The sequence below is a fragment of the Hydra vulgaris genome, chromosome 15, assembly GCF_038396675.1.
Source record: "Hydra vulgaris chromosome 15, alternate assembly HydraT2T_AEP".
Taxonomy (NCBI): Eukaryota; Metazoa; Cnidaria; class Hydrozoa; order Anthoathecata; family Hydridae; genus Hydra; species Hydra vulgaris.
This window is the reverse complement of record NC_088934.1, coordinates 26,059,509-26,086,201: the sequence shown is the minus strand read 5'-3', so window position 1 is coordinate 26,086,201 and position 26,693 is coordinate 26,059,509. Positions and strand designations below refer to the sequence as shown.

The 26,693-nt window shown below is 28.8% G+C and overlaps 3 protein-coding genes across 5 annotated transcripts; all 3 read left to right on the top strand.

Annotated features, from left to right (window-relative positions):
• Positions 1-80: 80 nt before the first annotated feature.
• On the top strand, positions 81-4,017 carry LOC100199010 (uncharacterized). Its single transcript, XM_065819321.1, has 3 exons — positions 81-225; positions 309-737; positions 2,879-4,017. The coding sequence occupies exons 1-3, from the start codon at positions 213-215 to the stop codon at positions 3,853-3,855; spliced, it is 1,419 nt and encodes a 472-aa protein (XP_065675393.1). The 5' UTR covers positions 81-212; the 3' UTR covers positions 3,856-4,017.
• Positions 4,018-6,383: 2,366 nt separating this feature from the next.
• Positions 6,384-7,307, top strand: LOC136091836 (uncharacterized). Its single transcript, XM_065819547.1, has 2 exons — positions 6,384-6,756; positions 6,832-7,307. Exons 1-2 carry the CDS (start codon positions 6,384-6,386, stop codon positions 7,305-7,307), a joined length of 849 nt encoding a protein of 282 aa, XP_065675619.1.
• A 2,065-nt stretch (positions 7,308-9,372) lies between these two features.
• LOC136091287 (uncharacterized) lies at positions 9,373-25,181 on the top strand. Of its 3 annotated transcripts, XR_010643872.1 has the most exons (5): positions 9,376-9,605; positions 9,821-9,959; positions 10,761-13,007; positions 16,869-17,034; positions 17,154-18,204. XR_010643872.1 is itself a non-coding variant. In XM_065818649.1 (4 exons), the coding sequence occupies exon 4, from the start codon at positions 21,827-21,829 to the stop codon at positions 23,039-23,041; it is 1,215 nt and encodes a 404-aa protein (XP_065674721.1). In that variant the 5' UTR covers positions 9,373-9,605; positions 9,821-9,959; positions 10,761-13,007; positions 20,844-21,826; the 3' UTR covers positions 23,042-25,181. The 3 variants fall into 3 exon arrangements, 2 of the variants coding, with proteins under 2 accessions (XP_065674721.1, XP_065674722.1); XM_065818649.1 differs by lacking the exons at positions 16,869-17,034; positions 17,154-18,204 and adding an exon at positions 20,844-25,181 and having other exon boundaries at positions 9,373-9,605; XM_065818650.1 differs by lacking the exons at positions 9,376-9,605; positions 16,869-17,034; positions 17,154-18,204 and adding an exon at positions 20,844-25,181 and having other exon boundaries at positions 9,801-9,959.
• Positions 25,182-26,693: the final 1,512 nt, after the last annotated feature.

Below are 26,693 nucleotides of genomic sequence, written 5' to 3'. Positions count from 1 at the left end.
CTTAGCAAATTATTTTCAAAAAACACTGCGCATGCCAATAATAGGTGCTCACTCTTGAACAACCGCGCACAGCATGATAAGCTTTTTTGTTGAATTAGAGTTTTAAAGCAACGGTGGGAATTTATTATGTAGAAGTTAGATGTTTTGTAGATGGTTTTTTAAAATTTTTATTCTTATTAAAAATAGAAAGTTTAAAATTTGTATAACTTATTATGAAGTTTGCGGGTAAGTATGGAAAAATATTTCCTACATTTTTTTCTTTTTCTTTTAAATTACCTTGAAAAAATAACAAAAATTATCTAATTAAGGGACGTTGGTTAAAACAATTTGTTTTTGCATGATGGTTTTTGTAGTAAATGGTAATGTTGAAGACAATCTATGGTATAATCAGTTAGAACGAGTACCTAACAAAATGCAAAGATCTTTGCTCACCGTAAACTTTTTAAATGATAAAAATGTTGAAAATCGGTTAGCTGCATTTAAGTCGCAAATAAATCCGTTATCAACACTTGATCCATCAAAAAATGGCGGTCTATTAAAACGTGGCATAATAACCAACTTGCCAGAGGAACCTTTAAATATTAAATTTCATCAAAATAGTTTAATGAATAATATCTTACCAAACAAAATTTTACTTTCCAAAAGTTATGAAACTACTGATCTAACGGAGGAAGATGACGACTTATTAGGTGATGAAGAGAATCAATCCACGCCAAACGAAAGAAGTCATTTAACGTGTATGTTTATTTTTGTTCGTTATAAAGTTTTTTTTATTTAGTATCATTTTATGGGTGTCAAACTGGTTAACAACTATTAAGCATAAAGATATTACCACTCTGCGGTTTGATTTATTATTTTGCACTGCCGAAAGACATGTTGCCAACTTTAAAAAAGTTCCCTAGCACACTATTTGAAAAAACTAACAAACTCGGTAAAAACCGTTGCTAGCGTATGAAATGCCTTTTACGCCTCATTTTTCTGTAAATTAGAGTGGCTTAAAAAGATTTAAAATGGAAGCTTAAACTCTTGAAAGTGAAATATTTTTTTTTAATTTTTGTAAATATCTTTATTTACCTTTCAAAATTAAAGGAAGTTTTCTAAATTGACTTTTAGTATTTTGGAAAACAGAAAGTTGATTTTAAAGAAATTCTAAAAAATTGAAAAAAGGGCGTATCGCCATTTGTTCCATTTTTTTCAAAATTTGCAATGACTTTGTCGTAGTACAAAATTTTTCAAGATTATACTCAATAAAAATAATTAAAAGAATGGTGAGTCGGTTGATTGTAGATCAAAGTGCTATCTTGATTAGACTGCTCATCTTTGGCAATGGAAACAAGAAACGGTTTCACAGCCTCAATTCGTGCACTCCATCGGGTTTATAAGGTTTGATGAAAGGACAAGCCAGACGTCTCGGTCAATATTTTATATCGAATAGAGCTTCCACTAAATAAATTGTAAAGCGACTGAGCCCGGCTAAAATAGTTCTTCAATTCTAATACGGAATAAAAGCTATGATTCAAGATTATAAACGCAACGTGTGGACATGTCTACATATCATGTAGAGAGTTTGAGAGTTCATAAAAAGTATGATTGCTTGTACTCCTTTTTACATACTTGGGTAAAACAGTTTTGTTAACATACTAAATTGTTGACATCTAATGAGCATTGAGCTGATCGGTTAATCAAATAACTTATATTTTAAAATAAGAACCTCAATGTAAATCTATTTTAATAAAACTTGAATTTATTAAAAAAATTAAAAAACTTCCGTTGTGCGCATATATATATATATATATATATATATATATATATATATATATATATATATATATATATATATATATATATATATATATATATATATATATATATATATATATATATATATATATATATATATATATACATATATTTCCAAAGTTTCTCTTCAGCCCAAAATGAGTAAATATTCTAATAAATAATTTTTTTAATTTTTGTTAAAATCATTCATTTTATAAATACATTTTTCGACTATGTCATAGCCATCATCAGTTAAAATGAATTAAAATGGGTAAATCAAATTAGTAAAATTAAATTGAATTAATAGAGACCTTATTATAAAAAATACAATTAAAAATTGTCATTTTTACATGGTTCATTTGTCTATTAATAGTGGGTTTTTCCCACTCTACAAATTATAAGTTTATACACCAATATTCCACTACAAGAAACAATAGATATTGCCGTCAATAGCATTATAAATAGTAAAGTTAATCTTAAAATTATTAAAAGTGATTTAAAAAAACTCTTCAATTTTGCAATATCTCAAACTCTTTTTCTCTTCAAAGGACAAACTTATGACCAAATTGATGGTGTTGCTATGGGTTCTCCCTTAGGACCTGTTCTTGCTAATCTTTTCATGGGAAATTTTGAAGATTTTGAAGATGTAGTGGCTCAAATTATATAATGGAGAAAAACCAGCTTTTTATAAACGGTATGTAGATGACATTTTTGCTGCTTTTACTTCCGAAGATCACGCCGATTTATTTTTGGAGTATATCAATAATAAACATAATTCTATTACTTTTACCATGGAAAAAGAAATTCAATTAAAAATATCATTTTTGGATAAAAGCTTACACATTTATAAACATATTCATTCAAATGAAAGCTGTTTTGATAGTTTTAATCATGCTAATTTTTTAATTTTGGATTCGGCCTATAACAAATTTATTTAATAACTCAAAGAAAGCATGTACATAGAGTGGGAAAAACCCACTATTAATAAACGATGTAAAAATGACAATCTAGTTCCTTCTTACATTACCGGTTTTTTTATCTTTTTAAAACATTTGTTACATTATTTAATTGTAATAACTAATTTTAAAACTTCTTTCAGGTGGAAATCAAAAATTTGATCCTATTAAACAGTTATGTTATGAAGGTAAAACTTACAGCACAGCATACTTTGGAATCTGTGGTAAATTGTTGTATAAAATTCAAACTCAATTTTGCTATCAAGGAAAAACATATAGCCGAATCAGAAATGGAATATGCGGAAATGAAATATTTGATCTGTTTAAACAAACATGTCAAATGGGTAAAGTAAGTCAACTGTGTGGAGGAGAAATCTATGAACCATCGACTCATTTTTGTGTGGAGAGTGTTTATAGTAAAAGTAAGTTTGAGTTATGTGGTAAAAAGATTATTAGAAGAAAAACACACTTTTGCTACAACAATATTATTTACAAAAATGTAGAATCCATTGCACCAATACATAACTTTCCATCCTCAGCTGCAACAACAGTATCATCATTTAACCGTAACATTCCATCTTCGGAAAGTCACAAATCTTTATTATTTTTTTCTATTCCCACATCTAAAACGTTGTTACCGAATTGGATTCCAACTGAAAGTGATCAAAGTATTCAATTTTTTGTTACAAATGAAAGAAACACACACTTTAATATTGAAACGCCAACACCAGCAACGCAGGTCTCTCAGCATCGTAAAATGGTAAACTTAATATATAATCCAACGTTGTCAATTTATCAAAACTTAAATGAAAGAAAAAATACTGCAGTAATGGGCATGTTTGGTGAAGAGCATGGCGAAAAAAAAGACATTTTATTTATTAATTCAAAATGTGGTGCTTTTCATTATAATAACGCAACACATTTTTGTTTTAAAAACCAAGTCACACCACGATGTGGTTTTAAGGCCTTTAATGTAGACGCCTTACTTTGTTTTAATGGTTTGCTTTATTCACAAAAAGTCTATCAAAAGTGTGGAGAAAACTTAATTAACATATTTACTAAGCTCTGTTATAATGGAAATGTTTATGAAAATTCATCAGATAGAAAAAAATTATATTGATAAATTGATAGATTATTACAAGTTCACATAATTGCATGGCAAAAACCAAAAAAAGAAGTATAATACAGTAATTTAAAAATATAGCTCGTACCATAATATTGAATAGTGTAAATTGTTAATTAAAAAATTAAGTTCAACTTTTTAATAGATTTTGTTTATAGATTTATTTTTTTATTTCACATAATTGGCATAAATTATTTATTATATTGATCAAATAAATTTTATTTACAAACTTACTTTACAAAATCATATAATGTGCATAAAACGTACAATTCAAAGAAAAAAGAAAAGAGATTATACAGATTTTTATTTATTTTTTGTGGTTATTACGGTCTTATCACAAAAAACCGCGGAAATGCATTTAACTGGAGAATTTACGCCAATATCGCTAATAGGACTAGAACCGGCTTCTTTGTTCGTGATTCGAAGTTCGTTGGCCCACTGCGCCACGGCTGCCATAATTTTTAAAAGTAATATTTTCATCCCCTTTGGAAACCTACTTACGAACAGCAATTCTCGTTTCAAAAACATGTAAAGATTAAAATTATATATTATAAATAGCATTATAATAAATTTATCTTACATAAATGTTTTTATTTGAGCAGCCGTAGAGCAGTGGTAGTCCACTTGCTTCAGAAACAAAGGATCCCTGGTTCAAATCCACCTCTGAGCAAGTTTTGCGACATCGGTTGGGAAGGAGGCGTGAACTTCCAATTAAATGCTCATCCGCGGTGCTCTGTGATAAGACTGTAAGGACTTTTGGGGGACCTAAATAATAAACAAAAAGTTATATATATATATATATATATATATATATATATATATATATATATATATATATATATATATATATATATATATATATATATATATATATATATATATATATATATATATATATATATATATATATATATATATATATATATATATATATATATATATATATATATATATATATATATATATATATACACACTACTGACAGGGCCGGTGCAAGAGCTATGCGAGTTATGCGGTCGCATAGGGCTCCGGCTTTTCTGGGGCGCCGCGCTGGCGTAGCTAACGTTTTTTTTTTTTTTTGTTTTTTTTTTCAAGCTTTAGGGCAAAGAGCCCTAATAATGGCCGGGTCTTATTAAGAGCCAAATTTGGGTCCGCTTTTATTGCATTTATTTATTTGGCGGAACATTTATCTAGTTGTTGATTGTACTTTTCTGTTTCTTTATTATATCTATGTTTTAATCTAATTTTTATAAATGTTTTTTTCAGTCTTGATTTTAAGGAAATCTTATTTTTCTCAAGGTTAATTTAAGTGAATATTTTATGCCGTAAAAAGTAATTTTTGGTTTTTTCATGCAACTTTGAGACATATTTTAACGCAATATTCTTTCAGGTATGTCTTTTTGGTTTATTTTGATCTGTTGTGTACTTTAATATTATTATGTAAACTGTTTTGTTCGTCAATATACGATAGGCAGAAGCATCAGTATAACCTAAACTCCCAGATTTCAAATAGGTCTCAATAATAGCCATTTATTTAACCAAATAAGAGCCACGGCTCCTATTTTTAATACCGATTTATTACGTGGCTATTATTAGAACAATAGTTTAATTTATTGTGTATATAGTTTAAACACAAATTGTGCCACAATAAATTAGACTTATATGTCCTTAATATAAAAGTTCTAATAACTTATATGTCCTAATTGTATCCTTATTATAATTATACTTAGTGTTTATACATGGTAAAGTAAATACTGATTATAGTTAATATAAGGCTTATATTAACTATAATCAGTATTTACTTTAACATGTATAAATACTACGTATAATTAGTATTTACTTTACACTATTTATTATAACGGTTTATTATGTCTGCAAGTATTTAATTTGTTTTAATGTTTGTAAATATTTAAAATAATGGTTTGTATTTTATAATTTATATAATACAAATAAACAAAAATTATTATGATTAATATTTACTAGCTACATAACAATTTAAAAAATATATATTTTGTATATTTAATTTAATGCTCACTAAGTATTATGTATTATAAGTATTATGTTGTATTTAACCATTGTACTTATGTATGCTATTTCTGTTACATTGATGTATAGGTATTTATGATAAGCATACTTTATGCTTGTATATGTATTTGTTTGTGGTATCTGTATATAACCTTACAAAAATCTAATGTAAATACATTATCATAACAATGTAGTCAGTATTCTATATCTTTAGTTAATTTGAGTAATTATGGGAAAAATCACGAAAATCGCAAAAAGAATAACAAGATTAAAAAAGAATACTGCCTCTGGTTTTAATTCAAAGTTGAACCAGAAAGTGACAAATGTAAAGAGATTTCAGTGGTCCAACAGAGATATGAAAAATGCAGTTGCAGCTGTTCAAAATAGTTTAATGTTGCAACGAGAAGCTGCAGCACAATTTAGTATTCCTCGGTCAACCCTTGGTAAAATAAGACAATTCACTTCATGGTGTCAAACCCGGACCTAGTCCAATATTATCAATGAATTTAGAGCTAAAACTTGTTGAATATGCCGCAACAAGAGTTGAACTTGGATTTGGAAAGAGACAATTGAAAAAATATGCATCAGATTTAGCCACAAAGCACAATTTAAAGTTTAAGCGTTCAACTCCTTCAGAAAAATTGTGGCGCTCATTTAATCAGCGACATAAAAATTTAGTTTTGCGAAAGCCTGAAGGTATTTCATCAGTCCGTCATCAATGCATGTCTATGCCAAAAGTTACTAAATATTTCTATTCGCTGCTTGAAATTTTGAGTGACACTTGTGCCCTTTTAAAGCCTTCATTATTTTGGAACATGGATGAGTCTGGGCTACAGATGGATTTTAAACCTCCTAAAATAATTACAAAAAGAGGTACAAAATAACTTCAATCTCGCACATCTGGAAAACGTGAAACCATAACCATTATTGCTGCTGTAAATGCTGCAGGTGGTTTAGTACCTCCACATTTGATAGTAAAAGGTAAAACGGCTAGATCTCTTCATTCTTTTAATACTGTCAATGCACCATCAGGCGCAAATTGGAGTTTTAGTGAGACAGGTTGGACAAAGCAGGGAATCACAATTCTTTGGTTCACTAATACTTTCTTTCCAAATATAGGTAGAGATAAGCTACAAATTCTCATAGTAGTTAATCAAGATTTTCATAACTTTGTTGAGTTATTTTCTGTAGCAATCGAAAATAACATTTATATTGTCGAAATGCCAGCGCGTTGTTCGCATTGGCTCCAGCTTCAAGATTGCACAATATTTGGTCCTCTTAAAACCTATTATAATCAAACATGTCATGAATTAATGAATGAATATCCTGGAGTTACTATTGACAAGTCAACTTTTTGTGGCCTTTTTAAGAAAGCCTGGGATCAAGCTCTCACAGCTGCTAATATTATTTCAGGGTTTCGATAATGAGGCATTTTTTCATACAATCCGTCTGCTGTTCCAAGCATAGCTTACTTGCCTAATTCTGTCTATTCCATACAACAACAACTTGACTCAAATGATCTGCTTGAATCAAGTCTGCATCCAATCAAAACTGACACTAAAATAACAAGATCAGAATATGCAATGGAAGAGGAAGTTGATTTTGAAGTAAAATAAATTAATAAACCTGGAAATATGTCTGAATCTTAAATAGATAATAATTTGATAAACCTTGACAATATTTCTTTGATATGGGATACCCATTTGACTCATGAGCAGTTTACAACTTTTAATTTCTGTATTCAAAATGGCTACGACATCCCAGATCCCTTGTAAAAATTATATAAAGAATTTAAACTGAAACATATTTCATGTACAAATACCATTTTAGAAATAGATGACTCTGTTCCGATGCCAAATTAATCTATAGTTACTACTCCATTTCTAAATGAAACTTTTATTCAGCAAGTTCCTGTGCCAAATGAAATAACTGGGCAATCTAGTTTTTTTCCAAATAAAAACACTAATGATTGTAATCAGATACCAATTAAAGCTATTGTTCAGCCTAGTCTGACACCAATTATGTTGTGTACAAACCATTCAAATAATGATAGTGACAATGATTTTTTGCCTTATCCAAAGATATATACTATCAAGTCAAAAGAAAATCGAAAAAAGGCTCAAAAATATTTTGCATAAACTTCTCAAGAAGTAATGCAATCTAAAGTAAATGACGAGGAGAAAAAAAAAGAAAGTCGCAGCAACTGAAGAGAAAAAATAGAAAAAACAAAAAGAAAAAGAAAATAAAGCACAACAAAAACAGGAGAAAAAGATACAAAAGCTATCTAAAAAAGCTAGCTCAGTTAGAATGAGAAAATTCAGTCCAACTCCTAAGATATTGGAATTCAATATCTCTTCAGATAATCAAAATATCTGTATTAAAGTACCAGATAATGCAATTATCTCCATCGATAATGAGCAAATGTAAATAGATTATTATCAACAGATTATTATCAAATTCATTATCAATATATTGTGAAAACTTCTTCTTATTATTTTAATATTATCAAAACTTCTAACATATTGTAAAGCTTATTGTACATATATTGAAAATTGCATTATTAAATGCTAGTTGAAATCTTATAACAGCTATGTGCTAAAGCTATTTTTTTATTTAAAATTTGTTTTATGCTTGATTTTCTATAAAAGTAATTAAAAAGTTTCTTAACTTATTTTGTATTTCCTTTTTGATAGACTATCTTTTTATGTGAATAACAAATAAAAACTGTTTAAGTTTTTTTTGTTTAATATCAACCAAAATAATATTTTTAAGCGAAGTATAGAATATTTTACTTATAAAAAAATTATCTTGGTTTGTAGTTCTTTAAAGTAGATCCTAGTTTATTATTAGGCTTTAATCGTCTGTCTAAATAATGCTTTTCGATATATAAGCATTCTTAGATATATTGATTTTAGGTAATGTAAGTGGCTCATAATAAGTAACGTTTTTTAATTTGCTGGCTATTATTTGGTCTACCCGGCCAATAATTGGTACAAATTTAAAATCTCAGTTTAAATACATTTTTATCTGAATTAAAAATGTTTTAAAAATAAAAAAGGTTTGTATAAGGTGTAGGCGTTGGTCATTAATAAAGCAGTATAAAAAAAAATTCACCATTAGTTTAAGACATCCTACTCGACATTTTATAAAAAAATTGTGGCCATTAATTGGTCACTTTGCCCTAATTTGGATTTAAAAAAGTGAAAAATAATATTTGGCGTCTTTAATGTGTACAAGTAGTGAGTTGTTTACATATTAGGGGCGCCAAAGTTGATATGCTAGACTATTGGTTTTGTAAATATTTGCTCAGCACTTCAATGAAAAAAATAATTAAATCAAAAGTAGTAGTTAGGTGATTGTTTGAAAGAATAAGTTTGTTAGTTTATTGTTTAAATCGTGTTTTTGTGTGTTAAATGTTTATTGTAACTGTATATTTACATATTAGGGGCGCCAAATTTTATATTTTAGACTATTGATTTTGTAAGTATTTTCTCAGCACTTAAATGAAAGAACAATTACAGCTAAAAGTAATCGTTGGTTAAATATTTAAAAAAATAAGTTGGTGAGTCATTATGGCGGAATAAAAGAAACCTTCGGGTTTCTTTTATAGAAAACGCAAATCAGATATGGAGAGAGAAGACAAAAAACAAGCGAAGGCATTGAGTAAACTTTTCTCTATATTAAAAAAACAAGATGTAAACGATAATCAGCATCAATTTCAGGTAAGAAATAATACAAGAGTACATTTATTATTATCAAGTTAGTTAATAAATACAATAATAATAATTTAGAGAGATAATAGACCGTTATTCAAGCCTTAATAACCATTGTGTGCTATTTTCACAACACTTTTTTTATTGGTATTGGGTGTTGGGTGTACTTTCAACCATATATATAAATCATAACAAAATAATAATAATAATAACTTGTACTCTAGGAGCAGAAGATGTCAGAAGAAAATCCAGTCTCAAGTTTTAAAAGACATTCCTGTAGAAGCAGTTGAATCTTTTTCTCTAAGAGAACGCTTACATTACCAACCAAGTACGAGTACGTCAAGTTCACCATCTTCATTTAAGGTTTGTGCTTGATTTTCAATTTGTTAGTCTATATGCATTTTGTTGGAAAAAAAAATTATATACAGATACAGTCAAAGGGCTTCGAAAGTACCAAGTCTTGTACGAAGTCTTGTTTTAAAATAAAAACTTTAATTTTAACTCCTCTCCAACGAAAGTTTTGAATTTGGTTAAAAAAATCTGCCGCAAATTTAAAAATGTTTTTAAAAATATAAGTAAATAATGCCAAGGTATTTTTTCCATTTATTTATGTTTATCACTTAAACAAGCGTAAATTGTATAAGATTACAAAGAATTTAAGCGGACTTCTCCACCACGTTGGTCTTTATTTATTTAAAAACTTTATTTTTAGTTGAATGATTACAATAGTTTTATAAAATATATAAGCTAAATAAAATCAACAAATTAAACTCTTCACAAAATTAAGTGAGTTAAAAAAAACTAAATCAAAATACAGTTGTATATTTGTATGCATATAAATATATATTACAATTCTGGAAATTAGTAAACAAAATAAAATAAATGATAATGAATACGGCAAATTTTGGTGTAAAAATAAAAAACAAACAAAAATACAAAAATAAAAGATAAAATATAAAAAAATGCTTTTAACAAATTTTACAAATAAAAGATTTCTATGCCATTTTAAAAAAGTGAAAAAAGTAGGGTTATGTAAGTTGGAAAAAATCAACTAAAAACCTTTGTAATAATCACCCTTCATCCACTATTAAAAATGAACTTTAAAAATTATGTTGTTTTTGTATAAAACCTTATTTAGTAAAATAATCATCGTTATTGTTTCAGAACTCTGGTGCCGAGGAAAATGTGGTCACTTCGTCACTAGCATGGGACTCGCTTGAAGACTGCGGAATGTGGCCAGCCAGAATCACAGATGACATTCGTCAAGTGTTTGTTGTAAAAGGACCAGTGCAGGTTAAAAATATTAACTTTCTTATCAACAGTAGTTCAGGCAGACGGTTCACAGTTGTCAAAATCACAAAACTAAGTTGCCAAAAGGAGAAGACATTGACAGGGATTGGCTAGTGTATTCAATATCTAAAAATTCAGTATTTTGTTTTTTTTTGCAAGCTATTTAGTACTGGTGACATATATCTTTCTGGAACAGAGGGGTACTCTGATTGACAAAACATGTCAAATGTTTTACGTACACATGAGAGGTCAACCTCTCACGGAAATGCGACCATTTCTTATCGAGAACTTGCCACGAGATTGCAATTAGGCAACACTATTGATTCCCAACATCAACGTATGATTCAAGCTGAAACTGAAGATTAGTATGCAGTTTTAAAACAACTTGTTTGTATTGTGCAATTCCTTGGCACTCAAGAATTAGCTTTTCCTGGAACAAGTGAAACAGTTTTCAAAGAAAACAATGGAAACTTTTTAAAACTTGTTGAATTCATTTCAAAATTTGACACTGTCCTTTCTGAACATCTTCGTCGGATAACTGCCAAAGAAACTCACGAGCATTATTTAAGCAAAGAAATTTAAAATGAGTTTATTGCTCTTCTTTCCTGTAAAGTTACAGAGCATATCGTGTGTGAACTGAAAAAAGCTTTGTATTATTCTATAATTCTTGACTGCACTCCTGACGTAAGTCGTAAAAAACAAATGGCTTTTGTAGTTTGGTTTGTCTATGCAGTTCCAGGTGAAGAAATCATAAAGGTGAAAAGTTCCAGGTGAAGAAAACGTAAGGGAATATTTTCTTGGATTTGTTTAGGTTTCAGATACATCTGGGCAAGGGTTGACAGCTTGCTTGTTAGACAAGCTTTCAAAAAAAAGAATATCTTTACAAAATATGCGTGGCCAAGGTTATGATAATGGATCAAATATGAAGAGAAAGAATGTAGGAGTACAAAAAAGGATCCTTGACCTTAACCCACGAGCTTTTTTTGTTCCTTGTGGAAGTCATTCATTAAACCTTGTTGTCAATGATGCAGCACTTTCCTGCACTTTAGTTGTTAACTTCTTTTATTTTAACAATATACAGGAATTTTATAACTTTTTTTCTGGATCAAATTATTGATGGAATATATTAACAAACCATGTAACTAACTTGACTGTAAAACCTTTAAGTGAAACCCGTTGGGAGAGCAGGATAGACGCCCTCGAACCTTTGCGATACCACATTGATGAGATTTATGACGCTGTCTATGAATCAACGTTAGATTCTAACATTGATGCTTTTGGAAAATGTGCCGCAATGGGAATTGCCAAAAAAATTACAGACTTCAAATTCCTCTGCTGTTTGGTCACTTGGTATGATGTTTTGTTCAAAATTAATTTAGTAAACAAAACACTTCAGATGAAAACTGTTGATTTGCAGAGCGCTTTGAAACTAATTGAAAATGTTAAGGTTTTTTTTGGAGAACTTGAGATCAGAAAATGGACTGAATAACATTATTACAGATGCAAAGGAACTTGCCTAAAAACTGGACATCGATCCAAATTTCTCTGATGAAGTAGTGGTTAATCCAAGAAAGATCAAAAGGCAGTTTTCCTATGAAAGCAAAGATGAACCTGTGAAGTCAGCAAAAGAGTCTTTCAAAGTAAATTTCTTTTTTGTAGTTTTAGACACCGCAACTAATTCATTGCCAGAAAGATTTGAACTGATGGAAAATCACAGCAAACATTTCGAATTCCTCTATATCTTGAAAAAAATAGACAAATGTGAAACATATGCAATTAAAGAAAAGTGCAAAAACCTGCAATCCATTTTGACTGCTGATGGCAAGAGTGACGTCAATGGAAATAAACTGTTTTGTGAAATTGTAATTTTAGCTCCAATATTGCTAAACGATAACTGCCCCAAAATAACACTGTCTTATATTACAAAAAAACGCATGATTGACATCTTTCCCAATGTGTATGTAGCACTGAGAATTTTGCTAACCCTCCCCGTATCAGTGGCCAGTGGAGAAAGAAGTTTTTCTAAATTGAAAATTATCAAAAATTACCTTAGCAACTAAACACCAGGTTCTGAGTACAATTGAAACCGATTCATTTCTAAAAGACTTTGCTAAAGTTAAGGTAAGAAAAGTTTGTTTCTACAAGTTTCTAAAAGCATTGCGTTTGTTAAAGGCTTTACAACTTTTTAAAATTATTATTCAATACAATGTTAGATTTGCAGTTTATATTGTCTGTAAAAGTCATTTTACGGTGTTTATTATTTTATGTCACTTTGTATTATTAATCTACCTAAAAAGTATACTCTTAGGGTTATTTATTTGTTCATAAAAAGTATGATATTTACTATTCCATTGGATAGTTTTATTGACAACATGTTTATATATATATATTTTTTAATATATCTTTATGTTAGTTTCTTTGTTTAAAAATTGATTTTACGGCGCTTTCAATTATTTATTCAGTTTTTAAGTAACTTACGGTAAACATTTAATAAGATATTATGTTTGTAATGTACCGTAAAAACCGCTAACTCCGGATGGTTTACGACTTAAATTGTCATAACTAGCTCAATATAAAGAATTTTGAAATAATTTTTTTAAATAAATAAACTTCATAACAAGACAAATCAAACGATATAAAAAATATTATTTTTGCAATGTAAATCTATCTTTTATTTTATTTTAAAAAAATATTGTTTTTATCCGGAATTAGGTGTTTATGTCCCTAATTCCGGATGCGTATAAAATACAGAAAAACACATACACAAATAATACTAACATTAAAATAATTATTTTAATCCATTAAAAAAATGAAATCGTTTAATAAAAAAAGAATATATATTACTTTATACACATTCGTTACAAATAAATTCCATGGTTGGACGATAATCAAAGACACATTCAATGCATGACCAATTTGAACACGCAAGCCATTGGTTATCTAAGTTATTTGTCCAATTAATTTTGCAAGAATAACATCGAAGATCATCAGATACTAAAATGTTATTTGAAGCTTGAGGAAAATGAGGGTCTTCTAATTGATTCTTTGTCTTTATACCTTTTTTACCTGGTATTTTAGACGACTGACTTTGTCTCGACTTTTTTTTTTCTTCTCTTTTTTGTGCATTTTTCGCTTTTTGAGTAGCATTGGAAATCTTTTTTTGTTCTCTAGTAAATTTCTTTGCAGCTTGTTCATCTAATTTTTGTTTTTTTGATGCTTGTTCAGCTTCATCGTAAGCTATGGCATCCACCGAAGTCATATTATAATTTGCTGGTCGCTTTATTCTCTCACTTTTTTGAACTCTTTTATTTAGAGTTGGTGTCAATTGATCTCGAAGCATATTTAACACTGATTTGTTTATATCTTTGCCCACTTGTTGAACAGCATTATTCAAAGTAGCAAAGCTTTTAAGCAAAAATTTACGATTTGACATTCTTGACGGTGTTTTAGGTGTATTGGTAGCATACTGTTGAAGAATCAAATAAATTTTCAATATTGTTGTTTTCGACAGCTTGAAACACAACACCAATGGAAGTTTTTTTAGAAGAAATTTGCGAACGATCGAGTGGAAATATACCAGTATTTTTGAAACCACTCCGAGCATTTTCAGGTTTAAGCCCACCATTTTGGATGAGATCCTTAAACATGGCCGGAAAATGTCAATTAGTCAGGCTTTGAAAGTGATTTTTAGTCAAATAATTTTCGACAATTCTTTTCCATGCGCCTTTTACTGTTTTAAAAACGCCAACACCTAGTGGCTGTAAAAAATGGCTGGTATGAGCCGGCAAACGCCAAAGTAAAATAGAATTTTCTAAAGCTTTTTTTTTTGGCCATCAAGTATTAGAACTTTAAATCCTGAAAGTTTGTTTGCGTGAGGCAAAAAAACTGTTTTAAACCACGAAAAAAAATGTTCGGATTCCATCCAGTCTGAACTACTACTGTTATAATAAACATTCTGGGCACCGCCTTTGCACCAGCCTTTCATAACATGTTTGCTTTTATAAATTATTTGATGAGGTAAATAATTACCGAATGCGTCACAACAAGTCAAGATTGTCGTCATTTGCTTTTCATTCGATGGTGCTAGCTTTTTAGGGTTTTTTGTTCCTTTTCTACAAATAATTTTGACTTTGTCTTGATCAAATTGCAAACCAGACTCATCACAGTTAAATATTTGAAACGGCTTATCGCCTAAATTATGTTCATTATATGCTACTGCAAATTGCTCAAACCAATTGTCAATTATAGCTGGTTGTGTGGCCACAGCTCTAATGGTTTACATACCGCTTACTTTTCTCGGGCAAATTTCTTTACGATATTTATTCATGAAACCGGAGTACCATTTTCTAGTCGGTTTGCCGTCTTTGAATAGACTACGTTGGTTTGATTCTTTTAAATAGTTTTCAACAACAATAAACACGTCTTTTCTATTCAAGCCGAAGCCTATATCACTCATAAATTTTAATAAATCAACAATAATCTGGCACATTATAACACTTAGCAGCTTGTACGTATGACTTTTTTTTTTCAGTAATAGCTTGAATAGCTAGCTGGATTCGACTCTCTCGCTCTTCTTTTTGTTTAAAATTATCCATATTCTTTAATACAGTAATACAATTAACACAAATGCGTTAACTTTATGGATGCTAAAAAAAATAGCTGTATCTGGATTAGTGTCAATTATTTTTTCCCTGGTGGCTATTTTATTTTTTATTACTTTCATGAACATAATATATTATATTATGTGCATGAAAGTGATAAAAAATAAAATAGCCAATTGTAATTAACTTTATCCGGGACTCAAAAGTGTATTTGTTTATTGCTGCATGCTAATTTGTTTATTATTTTTTTTAGGTACATAAAATAATAATTACCTCTATCCGGAATTAGGTGTCTTTTTTTTTTGGCTGGTAGCAAATTTGTTTTTCATTTTTTTCAATTATTTCAAAAGGTAATTTAATTTTTTTTGGCTAAAATAATCAGCATAAAATTCTGTACAAAATAGTGTTTTTACTTTTTTAATTTTTTTGTTGCAAGTCAATGTTATTTTTTTCCTTTTTTTTGTTTTTTTAGTTATGAGGGATTTCAAATTGAAATCTTTCATGATTGCATTAGTTTATATAATTTTTTTTTTATATTTTTCGATTTGTCAGGTAAAGACGTTTATTAATTAAAAAAAATTATTCATAAATTCATTATATTAAGGGAGTTATGAAACTTTTTACTAAAACCATCCGGAATTTGGGGTTTTTACGGTATTCTAGAGGTTTTAATAAGTATGCGCAATTTACCAAAAACACATTTTATGATAAGTTAATGATACGCATACCATTGTATTTTGATTTTTTTATTACAACTGTCGTTAAAAATTATTGGTTTATTTATATAACCTACTCTACTAAAATATATTTGATTGTTCATTTAATTTTTAAGAAACAATCACATACAAATATACTCATCTTATTATTTAAAAACTTAAAAAAATGTTAAACCCTAAAAATACTTTTTAGAGTTTTAAATGACTACACTTTTTTTATAATAAAGGTGTATCCTTTATTAAATCCTAAAAAAATCCTTAAACCGGCCCTGACTACTGTTGGAAAAATTATTGACACTACAAAAAATTATGTTTCTTATCACTTCGTGCCAAAATAAAACTCAACAAAAACAATCACGTTATGTATTCTTGAATTGTTTATGTATACTGTTACCTTGGTTTTTTAAAAACTTGTGCAAAAATTTTTTGCTGTGGTATAAAATATTTTTTAAATGTTATATATAGTAAAGTTTTTTCAAAAACCTAACTGGGATTAGCTGCTATGTGTGATATTTTACAATGCATATTATAAAAATGATTCTGTTCTTTCTTTGTAATAAGTGAAATTACATTTGGTCCTTATGTGCTGTTTAGTTTTGTTGAGTATTCTTATGGTTTTTTATTGTTATTGTTGTTGTTTAACATTACATTTTCATTGTTTTTAGAAATTTTTCGATTATTAGTAGATTATTATGCCTCCTAGATGTAGGGAAGATATATCTAATGATTTAAAATTAGCAGTTGGGAAGCAGCATGGTATGGAGTACTCATAATAGACAGATATCATCAATGTTGGGGATTTCTCATGGTGCTGTTGGATCAATTATAAAGGTATACGTATAAAAAATTTTTAGGGGGGGGGGGGAACATTTTGACATTCTTAAAAACTTTGGTAGATGTTAGCAGAATACAAATGTTCAATTATGATTCTGCTTTGATTTCTGTTTTAGAAATACAAAAAAGATGGCTCATTGGATTCCTCCAGGAGAAACTGTGGGAGAAAACGTATCTTGTCAAAACGAGATTTGCGAGTGTTGGAGCTTACGGTACGAAGGTCTCCCACAAAGTCAAGCAAATGCTTACAACAGGAACTTCAGAGCAGAGGAATCAATGCAGCCACCCCAACTATCCGTGAGAATTTAATCGGCATAGGATTGGTGTCACGTATAGCCCCTAGAAAGCTCCTGCTGACTGACAGACACCCGAAGCTTCGACTGGCTTTTGCAAAGAAAATTATGGGGAAGAATGCAGACTTTTGGAGAAACGTGTTATTCACAGGCGAAACCAGAATCTGCATTAGAAATGAAAATGGGAAAATTAGGCTGAGTAGAAAAACTGGGGAAAGGTTTAAATTTGTGATGCCCATTGTAAAGCATTTTGCTGCTGTAATGATGTGGGGAGTATTTTCAGCTGGAGGGCCTGGATGTATTCGTTTTCTGAGCACTTGCAATGCAAAGTGGTACTTGAAAGTGTTAGAGGGTCAGGTCAGTAGGTCAGCCAGACTTCTTTTTGGGGCTAATCAGGAGTTTTGCCTTCAAGATGATGGTGCACCCTGCCATAGGGCTTAAGTGGTTCAAGACTTTATTAAGGGTAAAGGTTGGCAGACTTTGGATTGGCTCCCTCAGTCTGCTGACTTGAACCTAATTGAAAATATCTGGTCAGTATCAAAAAGGAAGGTTTGGACACACACTTCTAGGAATACCACTGAACTCAAGGCCAGAATTATTAGAGTCTGGAATCATGTACTATCACTTAGTTTTTTTGAAAAATTAGCATTGTCAATGACTGATAGGCTTAAAGCTGTTATCAGGGCCAAAGGCTATTCAATAGACTACTAATTGATGTTTTTTATATATGGGCTTTACTTAACTGTATTATTACTGTGTTTTGTGTTTAATATTGTGTGCATTGATTAATGAAATCCTTAGATCAGTTACCATTTTTCAAAATTCAAGGGTGTCCACAATTTTTCCGACAGTAGTGTATATATATGTATATATATATATATATACATATCTATATATATATATATATATATATATATATATATATATATATATATATATATATATATATATATATATATATATATATAAATGATACATTTTTACGAGCACAAAACAAAATGAAGAAGAAAGCATGGTAAGTTTTGTCACTCGATTACAAAAAAATGCTGATTATTTTCCTTTTCCATAGCCAGTTTATATATATATATATATATATATATATATATATATATATATATATATATATATATATATATATATATATAAATATATATATATATATATATATATATATATATATATGTATGTATATATATATATATATATATATATATATTTGTATTCTGTTGGATTCGTGTTTTTTCAACAAATTCAAAGCTTAAATGGACACAGTGTCTCTAACACACCTCACATTTTATCATTGTTTAAAATTACAGTAATATAGTTCAGTTTTACATATCACTAATATCTGCTACACTGTCCCTTATTCTTAATTACTTCTGCAATTTTCGCAGGCATAAAATTTACGAGATTTCTACAAACATCAACTGTTATGTTTCTGCACCACACACGTGTAATGATGGCACAAAGATCATCTAAATTTGATGGTTTCTCTTTATAAATCTTTAGTTTCATTATATGCAACAAGTTTTCGATGGGGTTAAGGTCTGGGGGTTGCCTCGGTCAAGGACCTAGAACCTCAACCCCATGATCCCAAAGCCAGTTTTTCACTACAACTGCTTGATTGCAGGGAGCACCGTCATGCATATACAGTTTGCTGTTGTGAATTTGCATAACTGTCAAAAAATTTTTATCCAGTATGGTAATATATTTCTGTGCATTCATAGTGGTATTTTGTGGGAGAAAGTAGAGGGAGCCTCGGCCAGACGCATAAATATTATATATTTATAATAATAATAACAACCACAATAGTGATGAAGTAATTCAAAAGCACACACACACACATATAAATATACATTTATGTGTGTGTGTGTGTGCTCCCACAAAATACCACTATGAATGCACAGAAATATATTACCATACTGGATGAAATTTTTTTGACAGTTATGCAGATTCACAACAGCAAACTGTATATGCATGACGGTGCTCCCTGCAATCAAGCAGTTTTAGTGAAAAACTGGCTATGGAAAAGGAAAATAATCAGCATTTTTTTGTAATCGAGTGACAAAACTTACCATGCTTTCTTCTTCATTTTGTTTTGTGCTCGTAAAAATGTATCATTTATACGTGATATTCTTTCTTTGTTTAATAAACTGATCAAGATTTTCACACATGACATTGTATTAATTATCATCGTTTTCTTTAGTTTTGTGTATTTTTACATCTTCCTAAGCTATATGCAATATTAATGTATTTTTTTGCGAATCTTGTGTAACTCCTATTGCAATTAAATTCAAATCAAAATTTTATACAAATCAAAATACACAAACGATTAATGATAAAATTTTTGCAGTAACAAAAGTAAACATAAAATTAAAAATAAAACTTTAATAAAACACTATATTTTTATTAAATAAAAGCTCCCAGGAAATTGGTAATAAAAAATTATACAAAAAGAAAGGTTATCTGTTTCCCTAAAAGACACAGACCGGAGAACCTATTTTTTTTGAAGAGTCTGGAGCTGCAGCCTCTTTAGTTCCCTTAATACGGCACTGTTAAAATCACTGTTAAAACCAAGATTCAAAAAAGACAAAAATCTCGACAAAGTCCCACAGCGGTTTATGTAGGCATAATGATTCATAATAAAACTTTCCCATCATCATAATAAAAAATTCCCAAGAACTACTCCGCTGGATGATTTGTAGACGTGAGTTAGCTCAATGAGTAAATGAATTTGAAGAAAATTTACCATACGCAGAAAATGATGAAGATGAGTTCGTTTGGAATTTAGTTGATGTAGTTTTAATCATCGGAGTTTCGTTTAAGAAATAAAGCCAAGATATTCTGATGCTTGATACCCATGGTATCAAAGAGAAAGAAGTAGAAAATACGGTTATTTCCATTGGGAATTTTGGTGAAATTCATTTTAAGCATTTTTTTCCAAACCAGAATTAAGGCGTGCAAAGAGTCTATATTCAATCCAATAAAACAAATTAAGGTACCACTTTTTAATTACGTTAATAAAAAAAGGAAATTAAAAGATCAATTGCAAATAAAGATGTTTACATAGAGCCTTAAAGAATTGCCAAGAGTCAAAAAAGGGCAAGGTATTTGTTGACGTGTGTTACCCGACTCAAAGATTCCGATTATTTGGCAGTCATTTCTTTGTGTCGATCAGAACAAAAACGAGTTATATAGATCTTTGCAGTCTTTAAACCGATAGATTGATTGTTGTGACCCACGAGGACTCGGTTATATCAAAACAAAATATCAACAGAGCCAATCATGAGCCTTGCAAACATGAAGAATGGGCACTTGTATGTTTCTTTACATGCATGATGTTGCTATTAATAGTAGACTTAAAATAGTCATGATTAGAACTGTAGATACTGATGTTGTTGTCTTTGATAAAACTTATTATCTATACTTTAGAATATCTTTAAGCCAGAAAATGCTTCAGGTTATAAAGTAATTTCTATTTAAAATCATATAAATATATTTTTCTAATTTTAGGTTTAGAAATTTTTCATGAGCATACAGTGTGAAGAACTATGGATGTTTAGTTATTATTTCGGTGCTTCAAGAAGACCAAACAGTCTTATCACAGAGCACCGTGGATTAGCATTTAACCAAGAAGTTTACGCCTCCAAGAAGTCAATGACGCATATATGGTTGGAGCCGGCTTCGTACCAGGAAACTTTAAAAAAGTTAAAAAAAGAAGGTTTTGTGGATAATATTTTTACGAAATATTATTTATCTAATGGTTAAATCGGACGAATTTGTTTCCATTGTTATGATGAGGGAAATGCTAAATCTACAAAAAGAAACGATTTTATCTTTTTTTTATTTCAAGCATGAATCAAAAGCATGAATCAAAAGTTTGATAATTTTTTTTTGTGAAGATTTAACAAATGTCAGAAAAATGCAGAGGAAAATATGTTCGGACAATACCGAACTAAAACTAAAGAGTGTAGATAACGAAGATAGAAATAGACGAAATAACTTTCGAATCGATGGGTTAGTTGAAACAAACGAAGAAAAAGATTGGGATAAAACAAAAGAAAAAATAAAGAAGCTTTTTAACGTTCAACTTGGAATAGAGAAAGATGTTAAGATTGAACGAGCCCATCGAGTGGGACTTGCTAAAGTAAAACGAGGTAGAACAATTATTCACTTCGTGATTATGATGATAAAAAGGTAAAAGATAAAAAGGTTCCTAGAAAAAGCAATGAAATTAAAAGGGAGCAATATCTTTATAAATGAAGATTTTAGTTTTACGATTCGAAAAATACGAAAAGAACTTTTTGAGCAAGCCAAGCTTCATCGACAAAATGGTCATTACGCTAAAGTCGTGTACAATAAACTTATTGTTTACGAATTTAAAGAAAACATCCACAAAGTAATTGTTAATTCGACGCACGGAAATGAAGAAATTGACCATAACGCAACTGGTTGTTTGACGCACAGAAACGAGATTTAATTCATTGTTTTTATGTATGGATATTTTGTTTGATCTTTTTAATTATTCGTTAAAAATGCCAACGCATTTTGAAAATTTAAATTCTTTTGAGGATAAATTTTTAAATAACCTGTCTGAAGAAAATATAAATATTTTTCCAGAAACCCAAATGAACTTGATTGACACACCATATTTTGATCCTTTTGAATTAAAAATAATAAATGATGATTGTTCTTTTTTAGTTTTGCATATAAGCATTAGAAGCATGCAGCAAAATTTTGAGAAACTAAAAGAATTTTTAAATATTATAAATTACACGTTCGACGTCATAGCTCTATCAGAGACTTGGCATGATTTTGAAAATTCTCTTGAATTAAATTCTACTTTTAATTTGCCATCTTATAAACTTATAAGTCAAACAAGAGGAACTGGAAAAAAAGTTGGAGGGTTAGGGCTTTATATCTCAAAAAAGCATGATTTTAAGGTAAAAAACATACTATGCTTCTCAAACGATAATTATGAAAGCCTTTTCATTGAAGTTGTAAATAAAAAATTTCGAAATATTTTAATTGGATGCGTTTATCGTCCACCAAGTGGAAAAATCAAATCATTTCAAACTTTTATCAAAAATCCGATTGAAAAAATAAAAAAAGAAAAGAAAACTTTATACGTTATTGGAGACATGAACCTTGATTCTCTAACTTTTTCAAAGTCTCCAAAAACAAAATCCTTTTTTGATATGCTTCTTAAATTTGATGTCTTGTCAGCAATTAATAAGCCAACACGAGTGTCAAAAACCTCGGCAACGGCAATAGACAATATTTTAATTAATAATTACCTGGAAATGGAATTTGAAACCGGGATATTTATGACTGATGTTAGCGATCACTTTCCGATATTTATAAAAGTAAGAAATTTAAAAGCCATGTCTGATTGTGAACCAAAAGTTATAAATTTGAAAAAACGCAATCTTAAAACGAGTAATACTAATGAATTATCGATTAGATTAAAACAAGAAACGTGGTCCAACGTGTATAGATGTCATGATACTAACGAAGCTTTTAATAATTTTTTAAATATATTCCTAGATTGCTTTAATGAAACCTGTCCTCAAGAGAACATAGACATTAAGACAAAAGCAGTTGCCAATCCGTGGATGGATAAATCACTGATAAAATGCTCAAAAAAGAAGCAAAAACTCTATAATAAATTTAAAAAAAATAAAAACACTGAAAATGAGCTACTACAATAGTTATAAATATTTTTACCAAAATCTTATCAAAAAATAAATACTACAGTAATCAAATCATTAAATGCAAATCTGATAATAAGAAAACGTGGACCATCATTAATGAGATAATGGAAAGGAAAAAAATAAATTCAACTTCTTTACCAAAAAGAATTAATATTAACAACACTGGCATATTCTGTAAAAAACAAATCTCGGAAGAATTTAACAAATATTTTATAAATATTGGTCCTAATCTCACTAATAAAATAAGTCCAACATCTGAATCATTTAAAAAAATTCAATCTAAAACCCGCAAATAACGCTATCATGTATGATAATGAATTCAACTATAAAGAATTCGAAGTAGCCTTTTCCTCTTTAAAAAAAAAGAAAGCACCAGGGTTTGATGAAATAACTAGCGATTTAGTTATCTTCAATAAAATCAGTCTAAGCAGACCTCTGATCCATATACTTAAGCTATCAATAACATCGGGGATTTTCCCTAATGAACTTAAATTAGCAAAAGTAATTCCTATTTTTAAATGCAATGAACATTCAGACATAACCAATTATAGACCTATCAATATTATAACCAATTATAGACCTATCAATACTTTCTGTATTTTCAAAACTTTTCGAACGTGTACTTTATAATAGAATCTATAATCACCTCACTAAAAACAAATTATTTTACCCAAACCAGTTTGGATTTCAAAAAAACCTCTCAACAGAGCATGCAATCATTGAATTAGTTAATCAAATAACTGATGGTTTTAAACGAAACAAATTTACTCTAGGAGTATTTATTGACTTATCAAAAGCTTTTGACACAGTTGACCATTGCATCCTATTAGATAAACTAAAGCACTATGGTATAATTAATAAAACTTACAATTGGATTAAAAGTTATCTTACCAATAGAAAATAATACGTGTGTAATGACAATCTGGAGTTTTAAATGTTTTATGTGGAGTTCCCAAGGATCTATCCTTGGTCCACTCCTATTTTTAATTTATATAAATGATTTTTGCAATGCATCTTTAAAACTTAATTCAGTCATGTTTGCTGATGATACAAATATCTTTCTTACTAACAATGATATCAAGAAATTATACTTAGATATGAATATTGAACTAAATAAAGCAAATTATTGGTTTAGGGCTAACAAACTCTCACTTAACTCAGAGAAAACAAACTATATATTATTCCATAAAAAAACACAAGAAGAAAACCTTCCTCTTAAGTTGCCTGACTTTATCTTAAATGATAACTTAATTAAAAAACAAGCCAGTATTAGATTCTTAGAAGTTTTTGTTGATGAGAATTTATCCTGGCTTTCTCAAATAAGATATATTCAATCTAAAATCATTAATATAATTGGTATGATGTATCGAGTTCGCTCATATATCAATAAACAAAGTCTCAAACTAATATATTTTGGACTAATTCATTGCTTCATCAGCTATGCAAACATAACATGGGCGAGTACGCAACCATCAAAACTTAAAAAAATTTATAATCTACAAAAACATGCTAGCAAAATCATTTAAAAATTTATACTAAAATATTTATGTGTATCACTGACTGTATACTGTTTAACCGATTCTGATTATATATAAATATAAAATAGACTTTATTTAACCACTTAAAGAGGTACTCGATGATAAGTCTTCTCAGACTTCAACGAGTTTTCCTTTACAACAACATGTTTTTATGATAAGAAACACTATTAGTTTACGTTATACTTAGTTATTATTATTATTATTATTATTATTATTATTATTATTATTATTATTATTATTATTATTATTATTATTATTATGTATTTCGCCGATAAGAAAATTTTACAAGTTTATGCAATACAAATATATAAATACATGGCTGGGGCAAGAAGAAGACAAGTTCTGTCTTATCACCAAGCCTCTTTAAATAAAAATGTCAATAATAAAAATACATAACAAAGTAACTCGTTAAATAAACGTTAAACAAAACGTTGCGTTAAAATAAAATAACGATAAATAAAAACTAAAAAACATTTTACGCTATATTACAGTGTAATATATCCAAAAGTATACGAAGATTTTTTAATTAATTATTTTAATTAAATTATTTTTTTCCTAAGTGGTTTTAGATTTATCAACTTTTTGAATTTAAATCATAAAATAACAGATAATACACGAACAACAAACAAACAAACAAAAAAAAAAACAAAAAAAAAAAACATTTTTTAAAAACATTTTTAGTATCATAATGTGTCTTTTATATATGTAAAGTTTATTATATCAGATAAAAAACAACGTCATAATTACAAATTGAACTGTATATAGAATATATATTTAAACCATATTTATAAAGAAATAGACAAACGTGATTACTCCTAATCAAAGGCTTCAAAAAAATTTTAATTCGTTGTCATTTATTAAAAGCTTTTGCTAAAGTTTGTTTTTAAATTGTTTAATAGAAGAAATAGTTATTAACTCATTATTTAATAGCATGTTCGATAGTTTAGGACCTCTGTTAGCAATTGAGAACTTAGTAACAGAGTAATAGGTTTTAGGTTGAACATAATTGTTTTCTGAAAATCGTGTTGGGTATAGATGATATATTTTTTCCAAAAAAGAGTTAAATAAAATAGTTATATTTGTTGAACCACTTTTTATTATGATACGTGGTAATATTATGTTATACATAATTTTATTTTTTACGTTGCATTATATTATATTATGTAATTGTAACGTAACGATGTGTAAATATATTGAAGTTGTATTTAAATTGTGTAAATATATTGAAGTTGTATAAAAAAAATAATAAAAAAAAAAAAAGCGTGAACATGCCAAACCTATAATGAAAGATATGAAAATGATGGATGTTTATGAAATAAATATCTATCAGCATTTAATTTTTATGTATCGATTCAATAATAATAATCTCTCTCCTGCAAACTTTAATAACAAGTTTAAAATAAACATAAATGAAAACTATTATCTAAGAGCAAATATTAGTAACTCATATAAACTGCCTCAAAACTTTAATAAATATGCTGAATATAGCATTGCATATCGAGGACCAAATATGTGGAATAGTTATCAAAAAGTATTCAAATGTATGGCAAAATCATTAAGTTCATTTAAGTTTCTAATAAAAAAGGAAATTTTTAAAATTTGAGAATCAATTGTGCTTAAAGGGATCACCAAGTAATTTTAACTATTTTAGTATTTATTTTATTTGATCTTTTTTTGATTTACTGATTAGCGCAGCAGTTTTATGCCCATTAGGGTTTTTTAATTTAATATCTATATTCTATTGAAGATTTATAAAGGGGCTCTATGAAAAGATTGCGATGACGTATTGTCATTTTCATCTTCTTTGAGTCCCTCGAAGGATGATATATCAATATTTTCCACTTAATTGAAAGATTTGTTGCGCTATTATATGATCCTTCAAGTTCTAAGTCAAGTCTCTTTTAATTGAAATGAAAGTTTTAAATATATAGGACCTTGATATTTTTAATGTTATTTGCTTTATGTTTAAATGTAAAAACAATCTACCCCCTGTACCTTTTCATAATTTGTATACCAAAAAAGAAAAAACTAAATACTACTTACGAAATGATAACGACATTCGTCAATCAGCTTATCAAACTAATTTTCAGGAAGCTTTTCTTTGTAATATA

What these genes read in the sequence shown, in the direction of transcription:
- LOC136091836 (XM_065819547.1), top strand. Translation starts at nt 6,384, where the DNA reads ATGAATTTAGAGCTAAAACTTGTTGAATATGCCGCAACAAGAGTTGAA. An exon ending in TAAAATAATTACAAAAAGAG is followed by an intron (nt 6,757 to 6,831) that starts GTACAAAATAAC and finishes TAAATGCTGCAG; the next exon opens with GTGGTTTAGTACCTCCACAT.
- LOC136091287 (XM_065818649.1), top strand. Translation starts at nt 21,827, where the DNA reads ATGGATATTTTGTTTGATCTTTTTAATTATTCGTTAAAAATGCCAACG.
- LOC100199010 (XM_065819321.1), top strand. An exon ending in CGAAAGAAGTCATTTAACGT is followed by an intron (nt 738 to 2,878) that starts GTATGTTTATTT and finishes AACTTCTTTCAG; the next exon opens with GTGGAAATCAAAAATTTGAT.